General features: G+C 43.4%; 1 protein-coding gene across 4 annotated transcripts in view; it reads left to right on the forward strand.

Moving 5' to 3' along the window:
- Positions 1–20,316, forward strand: part of LOC110512128 (band 4.1-like protein 3) — a 102,033-nt gene that overhangs the window by 70,258 nt on the left and 11,459 nt on the right. For all 4 annotated transcript variants that reach the window (XM_036986643.1, XM_036986645.1, XM_036986647.1 and 1 more), the window contains exons 13-18: positions 2,339–2,392; positions 3,156–3,194; positions 6,650–6,835; positions 8,068–8,133; positions 8,472–9,269; positions 17,209–17,271. In XM_036986643.1, the coding sequence (XP_036842538.1) occupies positions 2,339–2,392; positions 3,156–3,194; positions 6,650–6,835; positions 8,068–8,133; positions 8,472–9,269; positions 17,209–17,271 (1,206 nt within the window). The remainder of the gene's footprint in view (positions 1–2,338; positions 2,393–3,155; positions 3,195–6,649; positions 6,836–8,067; positions 8,134–8,471; positions 9,270–17,208; positions 17,272–20,316) is intronic.

Genomic DNA, 20,316 nt, shown 5'->3' on the forward strand with positions numbered 1-20,316 from the left:
TGAATCCTAAACAGTTATCTGTGGACATTGGATTTTCTGATTACTGTCGGTAAGGGGACGTAAACAACATAATTAGCGTAGCCGGCGCTACACAAAACGCAGAAATAAAATATAAAACATTCATTACCTTTGACGAGCTTCTTTGTTGGCACTCCAATATGTCCCACTCTACTATAGTAGGCCTTAAACCACTACTACATCAGTAACTCTACTATAGTAGGCCTTAACCCGCTACTACATCAGTAACTCTACTATAGTAGGCCTTAAACCACTACTACATCAGTAACTCTACTATAGTAGGCCTTAACCCACTACTACATCAGTAACTCTACTATAGTAGGCCCTAACCCACTACTACATCAGTAAACTCTACTATAGTAGGCCCTAACCCACTACTACATCAGTAAACTCTACTATAGTAGTCCTTAAACCACTACTACATCAGTAACTCTACTATAGTAGGCCTTAAACCACTACACATCAGTAACTCTACTATAGTAGGCCTTAAACCACTACTACATCAGTAAACTCTACTATAGTAGGCCTTAAACCACTACTACATCAGTAACTCTACTATAGAAGGCCTTAAACCACTACTACATCAGTAACTCTACTATAGTAGGCCTTAAACCACTACTACATCAGTAACTCTACTATAGAAGGCCTTAAACCACTACTACATCAGTAACTCTACTATAGTAGGCCTTAACCCACTACTACATCAGTAACTCTACTATAGTAGTCCTTAAACCACTACTACATCAGTAACTCTACTATAGAAGGCCTTAAACCACTACTACATCAGTAACTCTACTATAGTAGGCCTTAAACCACTACTACATCAGTAACTCTACTATAGTAGGCATTAAACCACTACTACATCAGTAACTCTACTATAGAAGGCCTTAAACCACTACTACATCAGTAACTCTACTATAGAAGGCCTTAAACCACTACTACATCAGTAACTCTACTATAGTAGGCCTTAAACCACTACTACATCAGTAACTCTACTATAGTAGGCCTTAACCCACTACTACATCAGTAACTCTACTATAGTAGGCATTAACCCACTACTACATCAGTAACTCTACTATAGAAGGCCTTAAAGCACTACTACATCAGTAACTCTACTATAGAAGGCCTTAAAGCACTACTACATCAGTAACTCTACTATAGTAGGCCTTAAACCACTACTACATCAGAAACTCTACTATAGTAGGCCTTAAACCACTACTACATCAGTAAACTCTACTATAGTAGGCCTTAAACCACTACTACATCAGTAACTCTACTATAGTAGGCATTAACCCACTACTACATCAGTAACTCTACTATAGAAGGCCTTAAAGCACTACTACATCAGTAAACTCTACTATAGTAGGCCCTAACCCACTACTACATCAGTAAACTCTACTATAGTAGGCCCTAACACACTACTACATCAGTAACTCTACTATAGAAGGCCTTAAACCACTACTACATCAGTAACTCTACTATAGTAGGCCTTAACCCACTACTACATCAGTAACTCTACTATAGAAGGCCTTAAACCACTACGCCACCGTTCACCGTTAACAGTTTTTAACAGTTTCTACTTCCTCTGTCTGTTCAACGCTAACAGTTTCTACTTCCTCTGTCTGTTCAACTTTAACGGTTTCTACTTCCTCTGTCTGTTCAACGCTAACAGTTTCTACTTCCTCTGTCTGTTCAACGCTAACAGTTTCTACTTCCTCTGTCTGTTCAACGCTAACAGTTTCTACTTCCTCTGTCTGTTCAACGCTAACAGTTTCTACTTCCTCTGTCTGTTCAACTTTAACAGTTTCTACTTCCTCTGTCTGTTCAACTTTAACGGTTTCTACTTCCTCTGTCTGTTCAACGCTAACAGTTTCTACTTCCTCTGTCTGTTCAACGCTAACAGTTTCTACTTCCTCTGTCTGTTCAACGCTAACAGTTTCTGCTTCCTCTGTCTGTTCAACGCTAACAGTTTCTACTTCCTCTGTCTGTTCAACGCTAACAGTTTCTACTTCCTCTGTCTGTTCAACGCTAACAGTTTCTACTTCCTCTGTCTGTTCAACGCTAACAGTTTCTACTTCCTCTGTCTGTTTACAAATTAATCTTGCTTATCTCTTCTTCTTTTTTTTGCCTAGCTTTATCTTTGTATTTTTTTTTGTAAAGCATATATAGCGACCTCTGTGTATTTCCCAATGCATCCAACCCTTCTCTCCATTCATGATTGTGACTGTCACTGTTAAGGAGGAATACTCAACGTTTGTACTGCTTCTCTCTCTCATTCCCTGCTTTCTGATTGGTTCCGCTGTCTGTTTTCAATAACAAGACGGACAGCGAGCAAACTGACTTTGACTTGGACGGGGAAACCACGGCCTCCGAGGTTAGTAGGTATATCCAGGAGAAGATCCCAGTCCGGAGTCTAGAAGCATGAAAGTTTTCAGTCAAACGGGGGTCGTTGAGGCTGTGAAGAGCCGATACTGAAGCTGCTTATTTCTTGTATTTACAATGAATTTTTATTTTAGATGCTCTAGGGGTGCATGCTTTTCAGTATAGTGGATTAGTCTACTTTCTGCAAAGCAGCAGATATATATTGGGTTTAAGTCTGCATGTTGTTAATATATTTATGTGAAGGACTAGTAGCTCAGGGTTTCCTGATTCTGTACCTGACCCTGTCTCCTTCCCTCCTTCCCTCTGTTGTGTCCTCCTTCCCTCCCTTTACTGTGTCCTTACCTCCCTCCTTCCCTTCACCTCCCTACCCTCACCTCCCTCCCTACCTCTCTACTGTGTCCTCACCTCCCTCCCTACCTCTCTACTGTGTCCTCACCTCCCTCCTTGCCCTACCTCTATACTGTCCTCAACTCCTTACCTCTCTCTACTCTGTCCTCACCTCCCTCCCTCCCTCCCTCCCCACGACCATCCCTCCCTCAAAGCCCTCCCTCCCTCTACTGTGCCCTCCCTCCCTCCCCCACGGCCCTCCCTCTCTCCCCAATGGCCCTCTCTCCCCCCCTACGGTCCTCCCTCCCTCACGGCCCTCCCTCCCTCACGGCCCTCCCTCCCTCCCCCACGCCCCTCCCTCCCCCCTCCCCCCTCCCTCCCCCCTCCCGCCCTCTCTCTGTTGTGTCGTCCGTTCTTTCTGCTGTCAGTCGGAGCCAGAGGAGGACTACTCTGAAAAGAAGACGCAGGTACTCTGTGTTTCATCGTCATGACCACCAGCTCGATACTGCTGGTCAGAGCCAATAGATGGAGCCGCGACATCTCTCTATATACGTGGTCCAGCTCTCTGCTTCACATGATGGACCATAAGCTCCTACGTCTTGTCCTGTCTAATCTAGCATGGCCTGCTGCTGCCTCCACATACATACTGTCACAACGGCTTAGAGTTTCAGTTAAACGATCGTTCAGTTTGATATGCATACATCTAGATGTTTGTGCTTGGCCACATCAAATCAAAATGGTATTAGTCACATTCGCACCGAATACCGCAGGTGTAGAGCGGGCCCTTTAACCAACAATGCAGTTAAAAAATATATATTATAAGAATAAGAAATAAAAAGTAACAAATAATTAAAGAGCATCAGTAAAATAACAATAGCAAGACTATGTAGTCTGGTTAGTCGAGGTAATGGAGGTAATATGAACGTGTAGGTAGAGTTATTAAAGTCACTATGTATAGATGACATCAACAGAGAGACTATATTGTCTGGTTAGTCGAGGTAATTGAGGTAATATGTACATGTAGGTAGAGTTATTAAAGTCACTATGTATAGATGATAACAGAGAGACTATGTAGTCTGGTTAGTCGAGGTGATGGAGGTAATATGTACATGTAGGTAGAGTTATTAAAGTCACTATGTATAGATGACAACAACAGAGAGACTATATAGTCTGGTTAGTCGAGGTGATGGAGGTAATATGTACATGTAGGTAGAGTTATTAAAGTCACTATGTATAGATGATAACAGAGAGACTATATAGTCTGGTTAGTCGAGGTGATGGAGGTAATATGAACATGAAGGTAGAGTTATTAAAGTCACTATGTATAGATGATAACAGAGAGACTATATAGTCTGGTTAGTCGAGGTAATTGAGGTAATATGTACATGTAGGTAGAGTTATTAAAGTCACTATGTATAGATGATAACAGAGAGACTATGTAGTCTGGTTAGTCGAGGTAATGGAGGTAATATGTACATGTAGGTAGAGTTATTAAAGTCACTATGTATAGATGACAACAGAGAGACTATGTAGTCTGGTTAGTCGAGGTGATGGAGGTAATATGTACATGTAGGTAGAGTTATTAAAGTCACTATGTATAGATGATAACAGAGAGACTATGTTGTCTGGTTAGTCGAGGTAATGGAGGTAATATGAACGTGTAGGTAGAGTTATTAAAGTCACTATGTATAGATGATAACAGAGAGACTATGTAGTCTGGTTAGTCGAGGTAATGGAGGTAATATGAACGTGTAGGTAGAGTTATTAAAGTCACTATGTATAGATGACATCAACAGAGAGACTATATTGTCTGGTTAGTCGAGGTAATTGAGGTAATATGAACGTGTAGGTAGAGTTATTAAAGTCACTATGTATAGATGATAACAGAGAGACTATGTAGTCTGGTTAGTCGAGGTGATGGAGGTAATATGAACATGTAGGTAGAGTTATTAAAGTCACTATGTATAGATGATAACAGAGAGACTATGTAGTCTGGTTAGTCGAGGTGATGGAGGTAATATGTACATGTAGGTAGAGTTATTAAAGTCACTATGTATAGATGATAACAGAGAGACTATGTAGTCTGGTTAGTCGAGGTGATGGAGGTAATATGTACATGTAGGTAGAGTTATTAAAGTCACTATGTATAGATGATAACAGAGAGACTATATTGTCTGGTTAGTCGAGGTAATGGAGGTAATATGAACGTGTAGGTAGAGTTATTAAAGTCACTATGTATAGATGATAACAGAGAGACTATGTAGTCTGGTTAGTCGAGGTAATGGAGGTAATATGAACGTGTAGGTAGAGTTATTAAAGTCACTATGTATAGATGACATCAACAGAGAGACTATATTGTCTGGTTAGTCGAGGTGATGGAGGTAATATGAACATGTATGTAAAGTTATTAAAGTCACTATGTATAGATGATAACAGAGAGACTATATAGTCTGGTTAGTCGAGGTGATGGAGGTAATATGAACATGTATGTAAAGTTATTAAAGTCACTATGTATAGATGATAACAGAGAGACTATGTAGTCTGGTTAGTCGAGGTGATGGAGGTAATATGAACATGTAGGTAGAGTTATTAAAGTCACTATGTATAGATGATAACAGAGAGACTATGTAGTCTGGTTAGTCGAGGTGATGGAGGTAATATGTACATGTAGGTAGAGTTATTAAAGTCACTATGTATAGATGATAACAGAGAGACTATGTAGTCTGGTTAGTCGAGGTGATGGAGGTAATATGTACGTGTAGGTAGAGTTATTAAAGTCACTATGTATAGATGATAACAGAGAGACTATGTAGTCTGGTTAGTCGAGGTGATGGAGGTAATATGAACATGTAGGTAGAGTTATTAAAGTCACTATGTATAGATGATAACAACAGAGAGTAGCAGTGGTGTAAAGAGAGGGGGGGGGGGGCAATGTAAATAGTCTGGGTGGCCATTTGATTAATTGTTCAGCAGTCTTATGGCTTGGGGGTGGAAGCTGTTAAGGAGCCTTTTGGACGTAGACTTGGCCCTCCGGTACCGCTTGCCGTGCGGAAGCAGAGAGAACAGTCTATGACTAGGGTGGCTGGAGTCTTTGACAATTTTTAGGGCTTTCCTCTGACACCGCCTGGTATAGAGGTCCTGGATGGCAGGAAGCTTGGCCCCAGTGACGTACTGGGCCGTACTCACTACCCTCCGTAGTGCCCCCACGGTCATGGGCCGAGCAGTTGCCGTACCAGGCGGTGATGCAACCAATCAGGATGCTTGGCCACATCGCGCATTATTCAATAACATCTCATTTTCTGTTGGTGCAGTTTTGTTGAGGAATCAGGTTGCGTGTTTTATGTTGCCTTGTTGGCTACAAATGTTGGTAGCAACTAAGGACGAGTTCATTCTGACCATTATTTGATCCACAGCCTTAGAGGACAAAACTCACCTACCCTCTATCTACTATGTACTGTATAGGCCTGGTATAAAGCACTAGACACAACATAATGTTGCTTATGGATCCCCTGGTGTTTTCCCAGTACAGTTTCATGAGGCGAATTAAAGGAGAGAACGTTTTTTCTCATGTTAGAGGTTGGTCGACAAAACCAAACACATGGTCGACAAAACCAAACACATGATGCATTTAGCATGACGTTCTGCTGCTGTGAAGAACAAAACAAGACGACAATATTATGTTCAATAAACATAAACTACTAGTCAGATATATCTTCACCACATCTTAGACAATCAAAGATTCAATAGAAAACACAAAACACCACTCAAAGATTCAATAGAAAACACAAAACAAAGTCTCCCGACCCTTGTCCCGCCTGCCTAATAACCACCTACCCTACTCCCTGCCTGCTTGCATTCTGCTTGGTTATTGGTCGACCAGCACCTCACGTCCTTGTATCCTGCTCTCTGGTTGGTGGTTCAGGACACAGAAGAGTTGGAGGAGAAGGCGAAGCACCAGAGAGACATCAGCTCCTTCCTAGAGATACCAGGCGGTGCTGACGCCCCGGGACTGAAGAGACTGTCCACGTCTTCTCCAGCACGCTCCCACAGCGGGGGAGTGGAGGAGGCACCTATGATTGAACCACTAGACACCCGACAGGACCCACCAGTAAGATCCAGGTTCTAGAGAGGGGGGAGTATAAGAATAACCGCATGGCTGGTTGGGACCGAGTCAGACTGAAGTCTGGTCTTAGGTAGGAGAAGAGACTTTTCTTATCCCATGGCAGCACTTCAGAAGACTGGTGTGTGTGTGTGTGTGTGTGTGTGTGTGTGTGTGTGTGTGTGTGTGTGTGTGTGTGTGTGTGTGTGTGTGTGTGTGTGTGTGTGTGTGTGTGTGTGTGTGTGTGTGTGTGTGTGTGTGTGTGTGTATGTGACAGTACACACCCCAGCAGATGTAAGAGACGAGCGAGGGTGGCTTAGATAACTGAATGGGTAGTGGTGCACTGCATGGATATACAGCCCTCTCTCTCTCTCAGAGAATCAGAGGAAATCCGTAAGATGAACATAAGCTGTAGGGTGGGACTAGATAACTGCATGGGTACCCTGGCTGTGACAGGAGTACGGTCCCAGGTAGGAGGACTGTTATCGCTCCCTCCAAGGAGTGAACCACTGCACACGAAGGACATAAAAAGCCAGGCTGGACTAATAGCTAACTGCATGGAGGGTCCTGGGTTCCTGAGTTTCCCCCCGCATGAGCAGGAATGGACCAAGTGGCACAGCGGTCTAAAGCACTACATCGCAGTGCTAGAGGCATTACTACAGACCCGGGTTCATTCCCGGGCTGTGCCACAACTGGCCGTGGTCAGGAGTCCCATAGAACGGCGCACATTTGTCCCAGCGTTGTCCGGGTTACGGGAGGGTTTGGCCCAGCGTCGTCCCGGTTACGGGAGGGTTTGGCCCAGCGTCGTCCCGGTAACGGGAGGGTTTGGCCCGGCGTCGTCCGGGTTACGGGAGGGTTTGGCCCGGCGTCGTCCGGGTAACGGGAGGGTTTGGCCCGGCGTCGTCCGGGTTACTTGGCTCATCGCGCTCTAGCGACTCCTTGTGGCGGCCCGGGTGCCTGCAGGCTGACCCCGGTCGCCAGTTGAACGGTGTTTCCTCTGACACATTGGTGCAGCTAGCTTTCTGGGTTAAGCGGGCGGGTGTTTTAAGGAGAGCAGTTAGACGGGTCGTGTTTTCTACACACAAAAAAAAGGAATGGCCACATGGTCAGGGGGTATTAAGCTGCAGAAGAACAGAACCGGACACTTACATGGATACTACTTACAACACGAACCCGTGGAGACTGAATGCCTGTTGTATTGTCTGAATTCTATATCATATATAACTGTGTTTTCTCTGTAGGAGCCAGAGGAGGTTCCTGCTGCTGAGGAAGAGATGCAGCAGGAGGTACAAGCTAATGCCATTGAGGTAAGACAGTCCGTGTGTGTGTACGTGTGTACGTGTCACTCCGTGTGTCTGTGTGGTCACTGTAGCTAAGTCTCAACCTAGTATGTGTATAGTATGTAGGTCTGTCTGTCTGTGTCTCCATCTGTCCTTGTGTCTGTGTGTCTCTCTGTGTGTCTCTCTGTGTGTTTCTGTGTGTGTCTCTGTGTGTGTCTCTGTGTGTGTCTCTGTGTGTCTCTCTGTGTGTCTCTGTGTGTCCCTGTGTGTGTCTCTGTGTGTTTCTGTGTGTGTGTCTCTGTGTGTGTCTCTGTGTATCTCATTTTGTCTGTGTGGTCACTGTAAGCCAAGTCTCTCCCTGATAGGCTACAGACAAGCCAGGCATGGTGGACCCTAGTGATTTTATGGTGGGGGCGGAGACTGCTGGAGCACAGGGGAGTTGCCTGATGACTCTGGAGGACACCTTGGAGGACATCACCAGGATGGACAGAGAGACGGACGAAGAAAAAGAGGACGGAGAAGGAAAGAAATCACCGTTGTCTCCAGAGCTAAATATCAGTCCAGGGACAGTCAGACAGGAAGTCTCTACGGCCATCTTAGACAAGAGAGGAACACTCATCATCCTGAGGGAAATGGAGTCTGAAGACAAGATGGACGCCGGTGACCAGATGGATAACGGCGCAACCTTCACCGACCAGGATGAAGGAGGGGGGAGTCTTTCCATCAAGGAGGATGACGTTGGAGACGGTCTGACCCGACCGAAGGAGAACGATACCCAATTCACCTTGAATGAAGAAGAGACTGGCGGTGAGGTAGATGCTAAGACCACGTCTATGGAGACCAGCAACGAGACACTTAACTTAAACCAGACTGAGACTGAAGACGAATTGTGTGGTATTAACTCACTGAAGATGAGTGACGTTAACACACTTCAGAAGACTGAAGCTCCGTATTCCTCTGTGGTCATCACAAAGACAGATGAAAGGTCAGAGGTCGCCAGCGTGTCACGTGAGGAGGCGACAGACTTGGACCGGATTACCCAGGACGCACCACTACAGAGAGATGAGTCGCGCGGCTTGGACGAAGCCCGGAGCGACCTGTCACAGTCGAGCTTCGCCAACGGTCAATTTGACACCAAACCATCGCCTGGATCTCGAGCCATGGTACTGTATGTAAAACAATACAAGCTGCCTCCTCCTTCACTTCCTACCTGCTGCACCCCCCCCCCCCCCCCCACCACTGCCCCCCCCCCCCCCCCCCCCCCCTCCACCAGCGATGCTCCAGCCAGTGTACAGTAAATGCCCTGCATGGCTAGACCGTCAAACATGCTGTACGTGCTCGTTTCTCTGCCGAGTGCTCGTTTATCTGCCGACTGCAGCCACAGCTTTCTGTTGCTCTCAAAGCTTTGCTTCATTTTTGACACGTGCTTTGGGTTGTTTGGTTTTGTTGATGGCTCTAAAGCTTACTGTGCTGTGTCTAATGCTTACTGCACTCTATCTGATGCTTACTGCACTGTATCTAATGCTTACTGCACTGTATCTAATGGTTGCTGTATCTGATGCTTACTGCACTCTATCTAAAGCTTACTGTATCTAAAGCTTACTGCACTGTATCTGAAGCTTACTGCACTGTATCTAATGCTTACTGCACTGTGTCTAATGCTTACTGCACTGTATCTAATGCTTACTGCACTGTGTCTAATGCTTACTGCACTGTATCTAATGCTTACTGCACTGTATCTGAAGCTTACTGTATCTAAACATTACTGCACTCTATCTCAAGCTTACTGTATCTCAAGCTTACTGTATCTAAAGATTACTGTATCTAAAGCTTACTGTATCTAAACATTACTGCACTCTATCTCAAGCTTACTATATCTCAAGCTTACTCTATCTAAAGATTGCTGTATCTAAAGCGTACTGTATCTAAACCTTACTGCACTCTATCTCAAGCTTACTGTATCTCAAGCTTACTGTATCTAAATATTACTGTATGTAAAGCTTACTGTATCTAAACCTTACTGCACTCTATCTCAAGCTTACTGTATCTAAAGCTTACTGTACCTAAAGCTTACTGCACTGGGGCTCCCAGGTGGAGCAGTGATCTAAGGCACTGCATCTCAGTGCTAGAGGCGTTACTACAGACCCTGGTTCGTTTCCAGGCTGTATCACAACCGGCTGTGATTGGGAGTCCATTTTATTTATTTATTTATTTTTTATTTCACCTTTATTTAACCAGGTAGGCTAGTTGAGAACACCTTTATATTTAACCAGGTAGGCCAGTTGAGAACAAGTTCTCATTTACAACTGCGACCTGGCCAAGATAAAGCAAAGCAGTGCGACAAAAACAACAACACAGAGTTACACACAAACAAACGTACAGTCAATAACACAATAGAAAAATCTATGTACAGTGTGTGCAAATGTAGTAAGATTAGGGTGGTAAGGCAATAAATAGGCCAGAGTGGCAAAATAATGACAATTTAGCAATTAAACACTGGAGTGATAGACAGAAGATGAATGTAAGTAGAGATACTGGGGTGCAAAGGGAAAAAAAATAACAATATGGGGATGAGGTAGTTGGATGGGCTATTTATAGATGGTCTGTGTACAGGTGCAGTGATCGGTAAGCTGCTCTGACAGCTGATGCTTAAAGTTAGTGAGGGAGATATAAGACTCCAGCTTCAGTGATATTTGCAATTTGTTGTGCGGGCAGCGATCGGTTGAAGAGCATGCATTTAGTTTTACTTCCATTTAAGAGCAGTTGGAGGCCAACGAAGGAGTGTTGTATGGCATTGAAGCTCGTCTGGAGGGTTGTTAGAAGGGCCAGAAGTATACAGAATGGTGTCGTCTGCGTAGAGGTGGATCAGAGAATAGCCAGCAGCAAGTGCGACATCATTGATGTATACAGAGAAGAGAGTCGGTCCGAGAATTGAACCCTGTGGCACCCCCATAGAGACTGAACTCTATCAGAGAAGTAGTTGGTGAACCAGGCGAGGCAATCATTTGAGAAACCAAGGCTGTTGAGTCTGCCAATAAGAATGCGATGATTGACAGAGTCGAAAGCCTTGGCCAGGTCGATGAATACGGCTGCACAGTAATGTCTCTTATCGATGGCGGTTATAATATCGTTTAGAACCTTGAGCGTGGCTGAGGTGCACCCATGACCAGCTCTGAAACCAGATTGCATAGCGGAGAAGGTACGGTGGGATTCGAAATGGTCGATGATCCGTTTGTTGACTTGGCTTTCGAAGACCTTAGAAAGTCTCATGCTGACTGTACTGTATCTAATGGTAACTGTATCTAATGCTTACTGCACTGTATCTATTGGTTACTGTATCTAATGCTCACTGCACTGTATCTAATGGTTACTGTATCTAATGGTTACTGTATCTAATGGTTACTGTATCTAATAGTTACTGTATCTAATGGTTACTGTATCTAATGGTTACTGTATCTAATGGTTACTGCACTGTATCTAATGGTTACTGTATCTAATAGTTACTGTATCTAATGCTTACTGTATCTAATGCTTACTGTACTGTATCTAATGGTTACTGTACTGTATCTAATGGTTACTGTATCTAATGCTTACTGTACTGTATCTAATGGTTACTGTACTGTATCTAATGGTTACTGTATCTAATGGTTACTGTACTGTATCTAATGGTTACTGTCTCTAATATGTAATGTACTGTATCTAATGCGTAATGTACTGTATCTAATGGTTACTGTATCTAATGCTTACTGTATCTAATGGTAACTGTATCTAATGGTTACTGTATCTAATGCTTACTGTATCTAATGGTTACTGTATCTAATGGGTACTGTATCTAAGGCTTACTGTACTGTATCTAATGCTTACTGCACTGTATCTAATGGTTACTGTATCTAATGGTTACTGTATCTAATGGTTACTGTATCTAATGCTTACTGTACTGTATCTAATGCGTAATGTACTGTATCTAATGGTTACTGTATATAATGGTTACTGTATCGAATGCGTAATGTACTGTATCTAATGGTTACTGTATCTAATGGTTACTGTATCTAATGGTTACTGTATCTAATGCTTACTGTACTGTATCTAATGCGTAATGTACTGTATCTAATGGTTACTGTATCTAATGGTTACTGTATCTAATGCGTAATGTACTGTATCTAATGGTTACTGTATCTAATGGTTACTGTATCTAATGCATAATGTACTGTATCTAATGGTTACTGTATCTAATGGTTACTGTATCTAATGGTTACTGTATCTAATGGTTACTGTATCTAATGGTTACTGTATCTAATGCGTAATGTACTGTATCTAATGGTTACTGTATCTAATGGTTACTGTATCTAATGTGTAATGTACTGTATCTAATGGTTACTGTATCTAATGCGTAATGTACTGTATCTCATGCTTACTGAACTGTATCTAATGGTTACTGTATCTAATGCTTACTGCACTGTATCTAATGCTTACTGTATCTAATGGTTACTGTATCTAATGGTTCCTGCACTGTCTCTAATGGTTACTGCACTGTATCTAATGGTTACTGTATCTAATGGTTACTGTATCTAATGCGTACTGTACTGTATCTAACGGTTCCTGTATCTAATGGTTACTGTATCTAATGGTTACTGTATCTAATGGTTACTGTATCTAATGGTTACTTTATCTAATGGTTACTGCACTGTATCTAATGCTTACTGTACTGTATCTAATGCATAATGTACTGTTTCTAATGGTTACTGCATCTAATGGTTACTGCACTCTATCTAATGCTTACTGCACTCTATCTAATGCTTACTGCACTGTATCTAATGGTTACTGTATCGAATGCTTACTGCACTGTATCTAATGGTTACTGTATCTAATGGTTACTGTATCTAATGGTTACTTCACTGTATCTAATGGTTACTGTATCTAATGGTTACTGTATCGAATGCTTACTGCACTGTATCTAATGGTTACTGTATCTAATGGTTACTGTATCTAATGGTTACTGTATCGAATGCTTACTGCACTGTATCTAATGGTTACTGTATCTAATGGTTACTGTATCTAATGGTTACTGCACTGTATCTAATGGTTACTGTATCTAATGGTTACTGTATCTAATGGTTACTGTATCTAATGGTTACCGCACTGTATATAATGCTTACTGTGCTGTATCTAATGGTTATTGTATCCAATGCTTACTGTACTGTATCTAATGCGTAATGTACTGTATCTAATGGTTACTGTATCTAATGGTTACTGTCTAATGCTTACTGCACTGTATCTAATGCTTACTGTACTGTATCTAATGGTTACTGTATCTAATGCTTACTGTACTGTATCTAATGGTTACTGTACTGTATCTAATGCTTACTGTACTGTATCTAATGCTTACTAAATCAAATCAAATCAAATTCTATTTGTCACATACACATGGTTAGCAGATGTTAATGCGAGTGTAGCGAAATGCTTGTGCTTGTACTGCACTGTATGTAATCGTTACTGTATCTAATGGTTACTGTATCTAATGGTTGCTGTATCTAATGGTTACTGCACTGTATCTAATGGTTGCTGTATCTAATGCGTAATGTACTGTATCTAATGGTTACTGTATCTAATGGTTACTGCACTGTATCTAATGGTTACTGCACTGTATCTAATGGTTACTGTATCTAATGGTTACTGTATCTAATGGTTACTGCACTGTATCTAATGGTTACTGTACCTAATGGTTCCTGCACTGTCTCTAATGGTTACTGCACTGTATGTAATGGTTACTGTACCTAATGGTTCCTGCACTGTCTCTAATGGTTACTGCACTGTATCTAATGGTTACTGTACCTAATGGTTACTGCACTGTATGTAATGGTTACTGTACCTAATGGTTACTGCACTGTATGTAATGGTTACTGTATCTAATGGTTACTGTATCTAATGGTTACTGTATCTAATGGTTACTGTATCGAATGGTTGCTGTATCTAATGCGTAATGTACTGTATCTAATAGTTACTGTATCTAATGGTTACTGTATCGAATGGTTGCTGTATCTAATGCGTAATGTACTGTATCTAATGGTTACTGTATCTAATGGTTACTGCACTGTATCTAATGGTTACTGCACTGTATCTAATGGTTACTGTATCTAATGCTTACTGTATCTAATGGTTACTGCACTGTATCTAATGGTTACTGTATCTAATGCTTACTGTATCTAATGGTTACTGCACTGTATCTAATGGTTACTGTATCTAATGCTTACTGCACTGTATCTAATGGTTACTGTATCTAATGGTTACTGCACTGTATCTAATGGTTACTGTATCTAATGGTTACTGCACTGTATCTAATGCTTACTGAACTGTATATAATGGTTACTGTATCTAATGGTTACTGTATCTAATGGTCACTGTATCTAATGGTTACTGCACTGTATCTAATGCTTACTGCACTGTATCTAATTGTTACTGTATCTAATGGTTACTGTATCTAATGGTTACTGTATCTAATGCGTAATGTACTGTATCTAATGGTTACTGTATCTAATGCGTAATGTACTGTATCTAATGGTTACTGTATCTAATGGTTACTGTATCTAATGGTTACTGTATCTAATGCGTAATGTACTGTATCTAATGGTTACTGTATCTAATGCGTAATGTACTGTATCTAATGGTTACTGTATCTAATGGTTACTGTATCTAATGCGTAATGTACTGTATCTAATGGTTACTGTATCTAATGGTTACTGTATCTAACGCGTAATGTACTGTATCTAATGGTTACTGTATCTAATGGTTACTGTATCTAATGCGTAATGTACTGTATCTAATGGTTACTGTATCTAATGCGTAATGTACTGTATCTAATGGTTACTGTATCTAATGGTTACTGTATCTAATGCGTAATGTACTGTATCTAATGGTTACTGTATCTAATGGTTGCTGTATCTAATGGTTACTGTATCTAATGGTTACTGTATCTAATGGTTACTGTATCTAATGCGTAATGTACTGCATATAATGCTGACTGTACTGTATCTAATGGTTACTGTATCTAATGCGTAATGTACTGCATCTTGTAGATTCCTAGTCAGGCGGGTAGCTAGAGTAAAATACTTTCTCTTTTTGTCTGGACTGTTCTGCTGCTCAGCACCATTTTGTTTCCCTCAGGTGTTACCAGTCTTGAAGCAATGACATCATACACTAGAAGTGTTATCTCTCCCTGGCCTTTTGCCATTACTGCGGCTTTTCCCACAGTGCACCTCGTCAAACCTCTAAACGCTATTGAATGCCCCCAGAAACATTGTATGGGTCTATATTGTATGAGAAAAATCTCTTTCCTCTCCTCTTTCTCATTCCTATCTGTAACGTTCAGTATACATGTATATTATCTTCCTGATTTCCTCTCGGTGTTAGTTCTGACTCTCCTTCTCTCTCTCCTTCTCCTCTCCCCTTCTATCTCTCATCTCTCCCCTTCTCTCCTCTTCTATCTCTCCTCCCTCTCCTTCTCTCTCTCTTCTCCCCTTTCTCTCTCTTCTCTCTCCTTCTCTCCTCTCTCCCCTTCGCTCTCCCCTTTCTCTCCTCTCTCCCCTTCTATCTCTCCTTCGCTCTCTCCTCTCTCTCCTTTCTCTGTCCTTCTCTTTCTCCTTCTCTCACCCCTTCTATCTCTCCTCTTTCTCCTTCTCTCCCCTTATGTCTCTTCTTCTATCTCTCCTCTCTCCCCTTCTCTCTCCTCTTCTATCTCTCCTCCCTCTCCTTCTCTCCCCTTCCATCTTTCCTCTCTCCTCTTCTATCTGTACTCCCTCTCCTTCTCTCTCATCTCCCCTTTCTCTCTCTTCTCTCTCCTTCTCTCTCTCCTTCTCTCCTCTCTCCCCTTCGCTCTCCCCTTCTATCTCTCCTCTCGCTCCTTCTCTCTCCCTTTCTATCTCTCCTTCGCTCTCTCCTTTCTCTCCTTTTCTCTGTCCTTCTCTTTCTCCTTCTCTCCCCTTCTATCTCTCCTCTCTCCTCTTCTCTCTCCTCCCTCTCCTTCTCTCTCTCCTCTCCCCTTTCTCTCTCTTCTCTCTCCTTCTCTCTCTCCTTCTCTCCTCTCTCCCCTTCGCTCTCCCCTTCTATCTCTCCTCTCGCTCCTTCTCTCTCCCCTTCTATCTCTCCTTCGCTCTCTCCTTTCTCTCCTTTTCTCTGTCCTTCTCTTTCTCCTTCTCTCCCCTTCTATCTCTCCTATCTCCCCTTGTCTCTTCTTCTATCTCTCCTTCTCTCCCCTTCTATCTCTCCTCTCTCCTCTTCTCTCTCCTCCCTCTCCTTCTCTCTCTCCTCTCCCCTTTCTCTCTCTTCTCTCTCCTTCTCTCTCTCCTTCTCTCCTCTCTCCCCTTCGCTCTCCCCTTCTATCTCTCCTCTCACTCCTTCTCGCTCCCCTTCTCTTTCTCCTTCTCTCTCCTCTCTCCCCTTCTATCTGTCCTCTCGCTCCTTCTCTCTCCCCTTCTATCTCTCCTTCGCTCTCTCCTTCCTCTCCTTTTCTCTGTCCTTCTCTTTCTCCTTCTATCTCTCCTATCTCCCCTTATGTCTCTTCTTCTATCTCTCCTTCTCTCCCCTTCTATCTCTCCTCTCTCCTTTTCTCTCTCCTCCCTCTCCTTCTCTCTCTCCTCTCCCCTTTCTCTCTCTCCTATCTTTCCTTCTCTCCTCTCTCCCCTTCGCTCTCCCCTTCTATCTCTCCTCTCACTCCTTCTCTCTCCCCTTCTCTCTCCTTCTCTCTCCCCTTCTCTCTCACCTATCTCCCTCTTTCTCTCTCTCTCTCCTCTCCTCACTCCCTTTCTCCCTGTCTGTCCATCAGTCTTCGCTGGGATGGGTCCTCTCCTCTGTTACCACGGTGACCACTGCTCTCTGGTCATCATAGAAACGTCAGCCGCATCAGTCATGTTGTTTCCCAGGAAAAACAAGATATATATTTTTAGAAGCTCTTCTAATATCCATTGTGCTAAATCAGTTTTAATGAGCCTGCTTTCTCAACAGGTGTGTTAAAGATCGCCTTTTGTTAAATGTGTCTTTACTGTAAGGTCAGCTACTGTGATTCTACCAAGAGGTCCAGTAACATGACAGCACTCTTGTCCCTCACAGAGCTCAGCTGGAGAGGAGGAGGAGACAGGATGGAGCCAAGAAGCACCTGAGACAGCACCTACGGTGAATATCTCTCTTTTTTTGTTTTTAAATTGAGTTTGATGGTCTGGGGGCCCGAATAGAATGACAAATAATTAGTAGATTTGTAGCAAATTGACCAGAAGAAGCCCAAACAGATTTTTTATTTGACCTTTATTTAACTAGGGAAGTCAGTTAAGAATAAATTCTTATTTTCAATGACGGCCTAGGAACAGTGGATTAACTGCCTGTTCAGGGGCAGAACGACAGATTTGTACCTTGTCAGCTTGGGGGTTTTGAACTTGCAACCTTTCGGTTACTAGCCCAACGCTCTAACCACTAGGCTACCCTGGTTTGACTAAACCATAACCGTTTCAAACCGTTCTTCCATTTGTACGTGGGAATACTTGGGGAACATATTTCCTAAATTAAAATCAATTGGAGCTGATTTATTGGTGTTTTATAGTCCTTTATGTTCCCCAAAAACGTTTTGAATAAAACCCCCGCGGACCCCCGGTTGGGAACCCTGGTCTGTAGTTACCGCTGAGTCACAGTGACTACAGACCCACAGACAGAGATGTACGTCACATGTACAGCCCAAACCGTTGACTGTAAAAGGCAGAACCTGTACTGATTGTAAAGGCACAGCCAGAGTCGATAGTCGATGCGGAATCACAGACGGCAGAAGCACAGTTAGAGCCAGTACTCACGGCAGACACAGTGGCAGAATCAGAAATCGCCTCTTAAGTAGCCAGAACCAGTGTTGACTGTAAGGTCAGTAGTTACTGTAGAGTCAGAGCCAGTAGTGACTGTAGAGTCAGGGTCAGTAGTGACTGTAGAGTCAGGGTCAGTAGTTACTGTAGAGTCAGGGTCAGTAGTGACTGTGGAGTCAGAGCCAGTAGTGACTGTAGAGTCAGGGTCAGTAGTGACTATAGAGTCAGGGTCAGTAGTGAATGTAGAGTCAGGGTCAGTAGTGACTGTAGAGTCAGGGTCAGTAGTGACTGTAGAGTCAGGGTCAGTAGTTACTGTAGAGTCAGGGTCAGTAGTGACTGTAGAGTCAGGGTCAGTAGTGACTGTAGAGTCAGGGTCAGTAGTGACTGTAGAGTCAGGGTCAGTAGTGACTGTAGAGTCAGGGTCAGTAGTTACTGTAGAGTCAGGGTCAGTAGTGACTGTAGAGTCAGGGTCAGTAGTGACTGTAGAGTCAGGGTCAGTAGTGACTGTAGAGTCAGGGTCAGTAGTTACTGTAGAGTCAGGGTCAGTAGTTACTGTAGAGTCAGGGTCAGTAGTGACTGTAGAGTCAGGGTCAGTAGTTACTGTAGAGTCAGGGTCAGTAGTGACTGTAGACTCAGAGTCTGTAGTGAATGTAGAGTCAGAGCCAGTAGTGAATGTAGAGTCAGAGTCAGTAGTGACTGTAGAGTCAGTCAGTAGTGACTGTAGAGTCAGAGTCAGTAGTGACTGTAGAGTCAGAGTCTGTAGTGAATGTAGAGTCAGAGCCAGTAGTGAATGTAGAGTCAGAGTCAGTAGTGACTGTAGAGTCAGAGTCTGTAGTGAATGTAGAGTCAGAGCCAGTAGTGAATGTAGAGTCAGAGTCAGTAGTGACTGTAGAGTCAGGGTCAGTAGTGACTGTAGAGTCAGAGTCAGTAGTGACTGTAGAGTCAGAGTCAGTAGTGACTGTAGAGTCAGCGTCAGTAGCGACTGTAGAGTCAGTCCTTGTGAAGACTTACAGAAAATGTTTGACCTCTGTCATTTGTTATTGACCAAATACTTATTTTCCACCATACTTTGCAAATAAATTCATAAAAAATCCTACAATGTGATTTTCTGGATTTTGTCTGTCATAGTTTAAGTGTACCTATGATGAAAATTACAGGCCTCTCTCATCTTTTTAAGTGGGAGAACTTGCACAATTGGTGGCTGACTAAATACTTTTGGCACGTTGGCAGTGGAGAGTGCTTGGAATCAAGAGGCACTGTTCGATATGTTCCTGCATGGCATCTCAGAGGAGGTCAAGGACAAGCTTGCAGCCCGGGAGCTCGATTGCCTCATCACTTTGACCATCCGTATCGATGGGCAATTACGGGAACGACAGAGGGAGAATCACCAGTTCCTGAGCATATGCCACTATGCAGAGCTGGGCTGTCAACAGCAGAACGGCAATACAGGATCGACACGAAGAGTTGTCTGTATTGCGGGACTCTTGGTCATTTTGTGTCCTCTTGTCCTTTAAAGAAACCAGGCTCACCAGTAGGAGCAAGTATTCTCGTGGGCCATATGGAGAACGTTCCTGCTTCCCCTGCTCACACCCCTTTTCATGCCATTCTGCTGTGGGGAGACCAGTCCAAATATTTCTGGGTTCTCGTTGACTCTGGGGACGATGAAAGCTTTTTGGACGCTACCCTGGTCTACTGGTGCCATCATGGGCTGAAGCCCATTCTGCCACGCCCATTGCCTAAAGTCAGCACAACCTGCCCCGGGATGTCTTCCTGGGGGCTCGGAAAGTGCCCCAGACCTCTCCGGAGTACTAGGACCTCCGGGAGGTGTTCAGCAAGGCCATATCACTTCCACCTCACCAACCCTATGACTGCGGGATTGACCTTCTCCCTAGCACCACGCCACCCCGCGGACATCTGTACTCTCTGCCGGGACCGGAGACCAAGGCTATTTATTTTATTTTAATTTATCCATTATTTTACCAGGTAAGTTGACTGAGAACACGTTCTCATTTGCAGCAACAACCTGGGGAATAGTTACAGGGGAGAGGAGGGGGATGATTGAGCCAATTGTAAACTGGGGATTGTTAGGTGACCGTGATGGTTTGAGGGCCAGATTGAGAATTTAGCCAGGACACCTGGGTTCACACCCCTACTCTTACGATAAGTGCCATGGGATCTTTAATGACCTCAGAGAGTCAGGACACCCGTTTAACGTCCCATCCGAAAGACGGCACCCTACACAGGGCAGTGTCCCCAATCACTGCCCTAGGGCATTGGGATATTTTTTTAGACCAGAGGAAAGAGGAAAGAGTGCCTCCTACTGGCCCTTCCACACCACTTCCAGCAGCATCTGGTCTCCCATCCAGGAACTGACCAG

This window comes from Oncorhynchus mykiss, chromosome 8, assembly GCF_013265735.2.
Source record: "Oncorhynchus mykiss isolate Arlee chromosome 8, USDA_OmykA_1.1, whole genome shotgun sequence".
Classification (NCBI taxonomy): domain Eukaryota; kingdom Metazoa; phylum Chordata; class Actinopteri; order Salmoniformes; family Salmonidae; genus Oncorhynchus; species Oncorhynchus mykiss.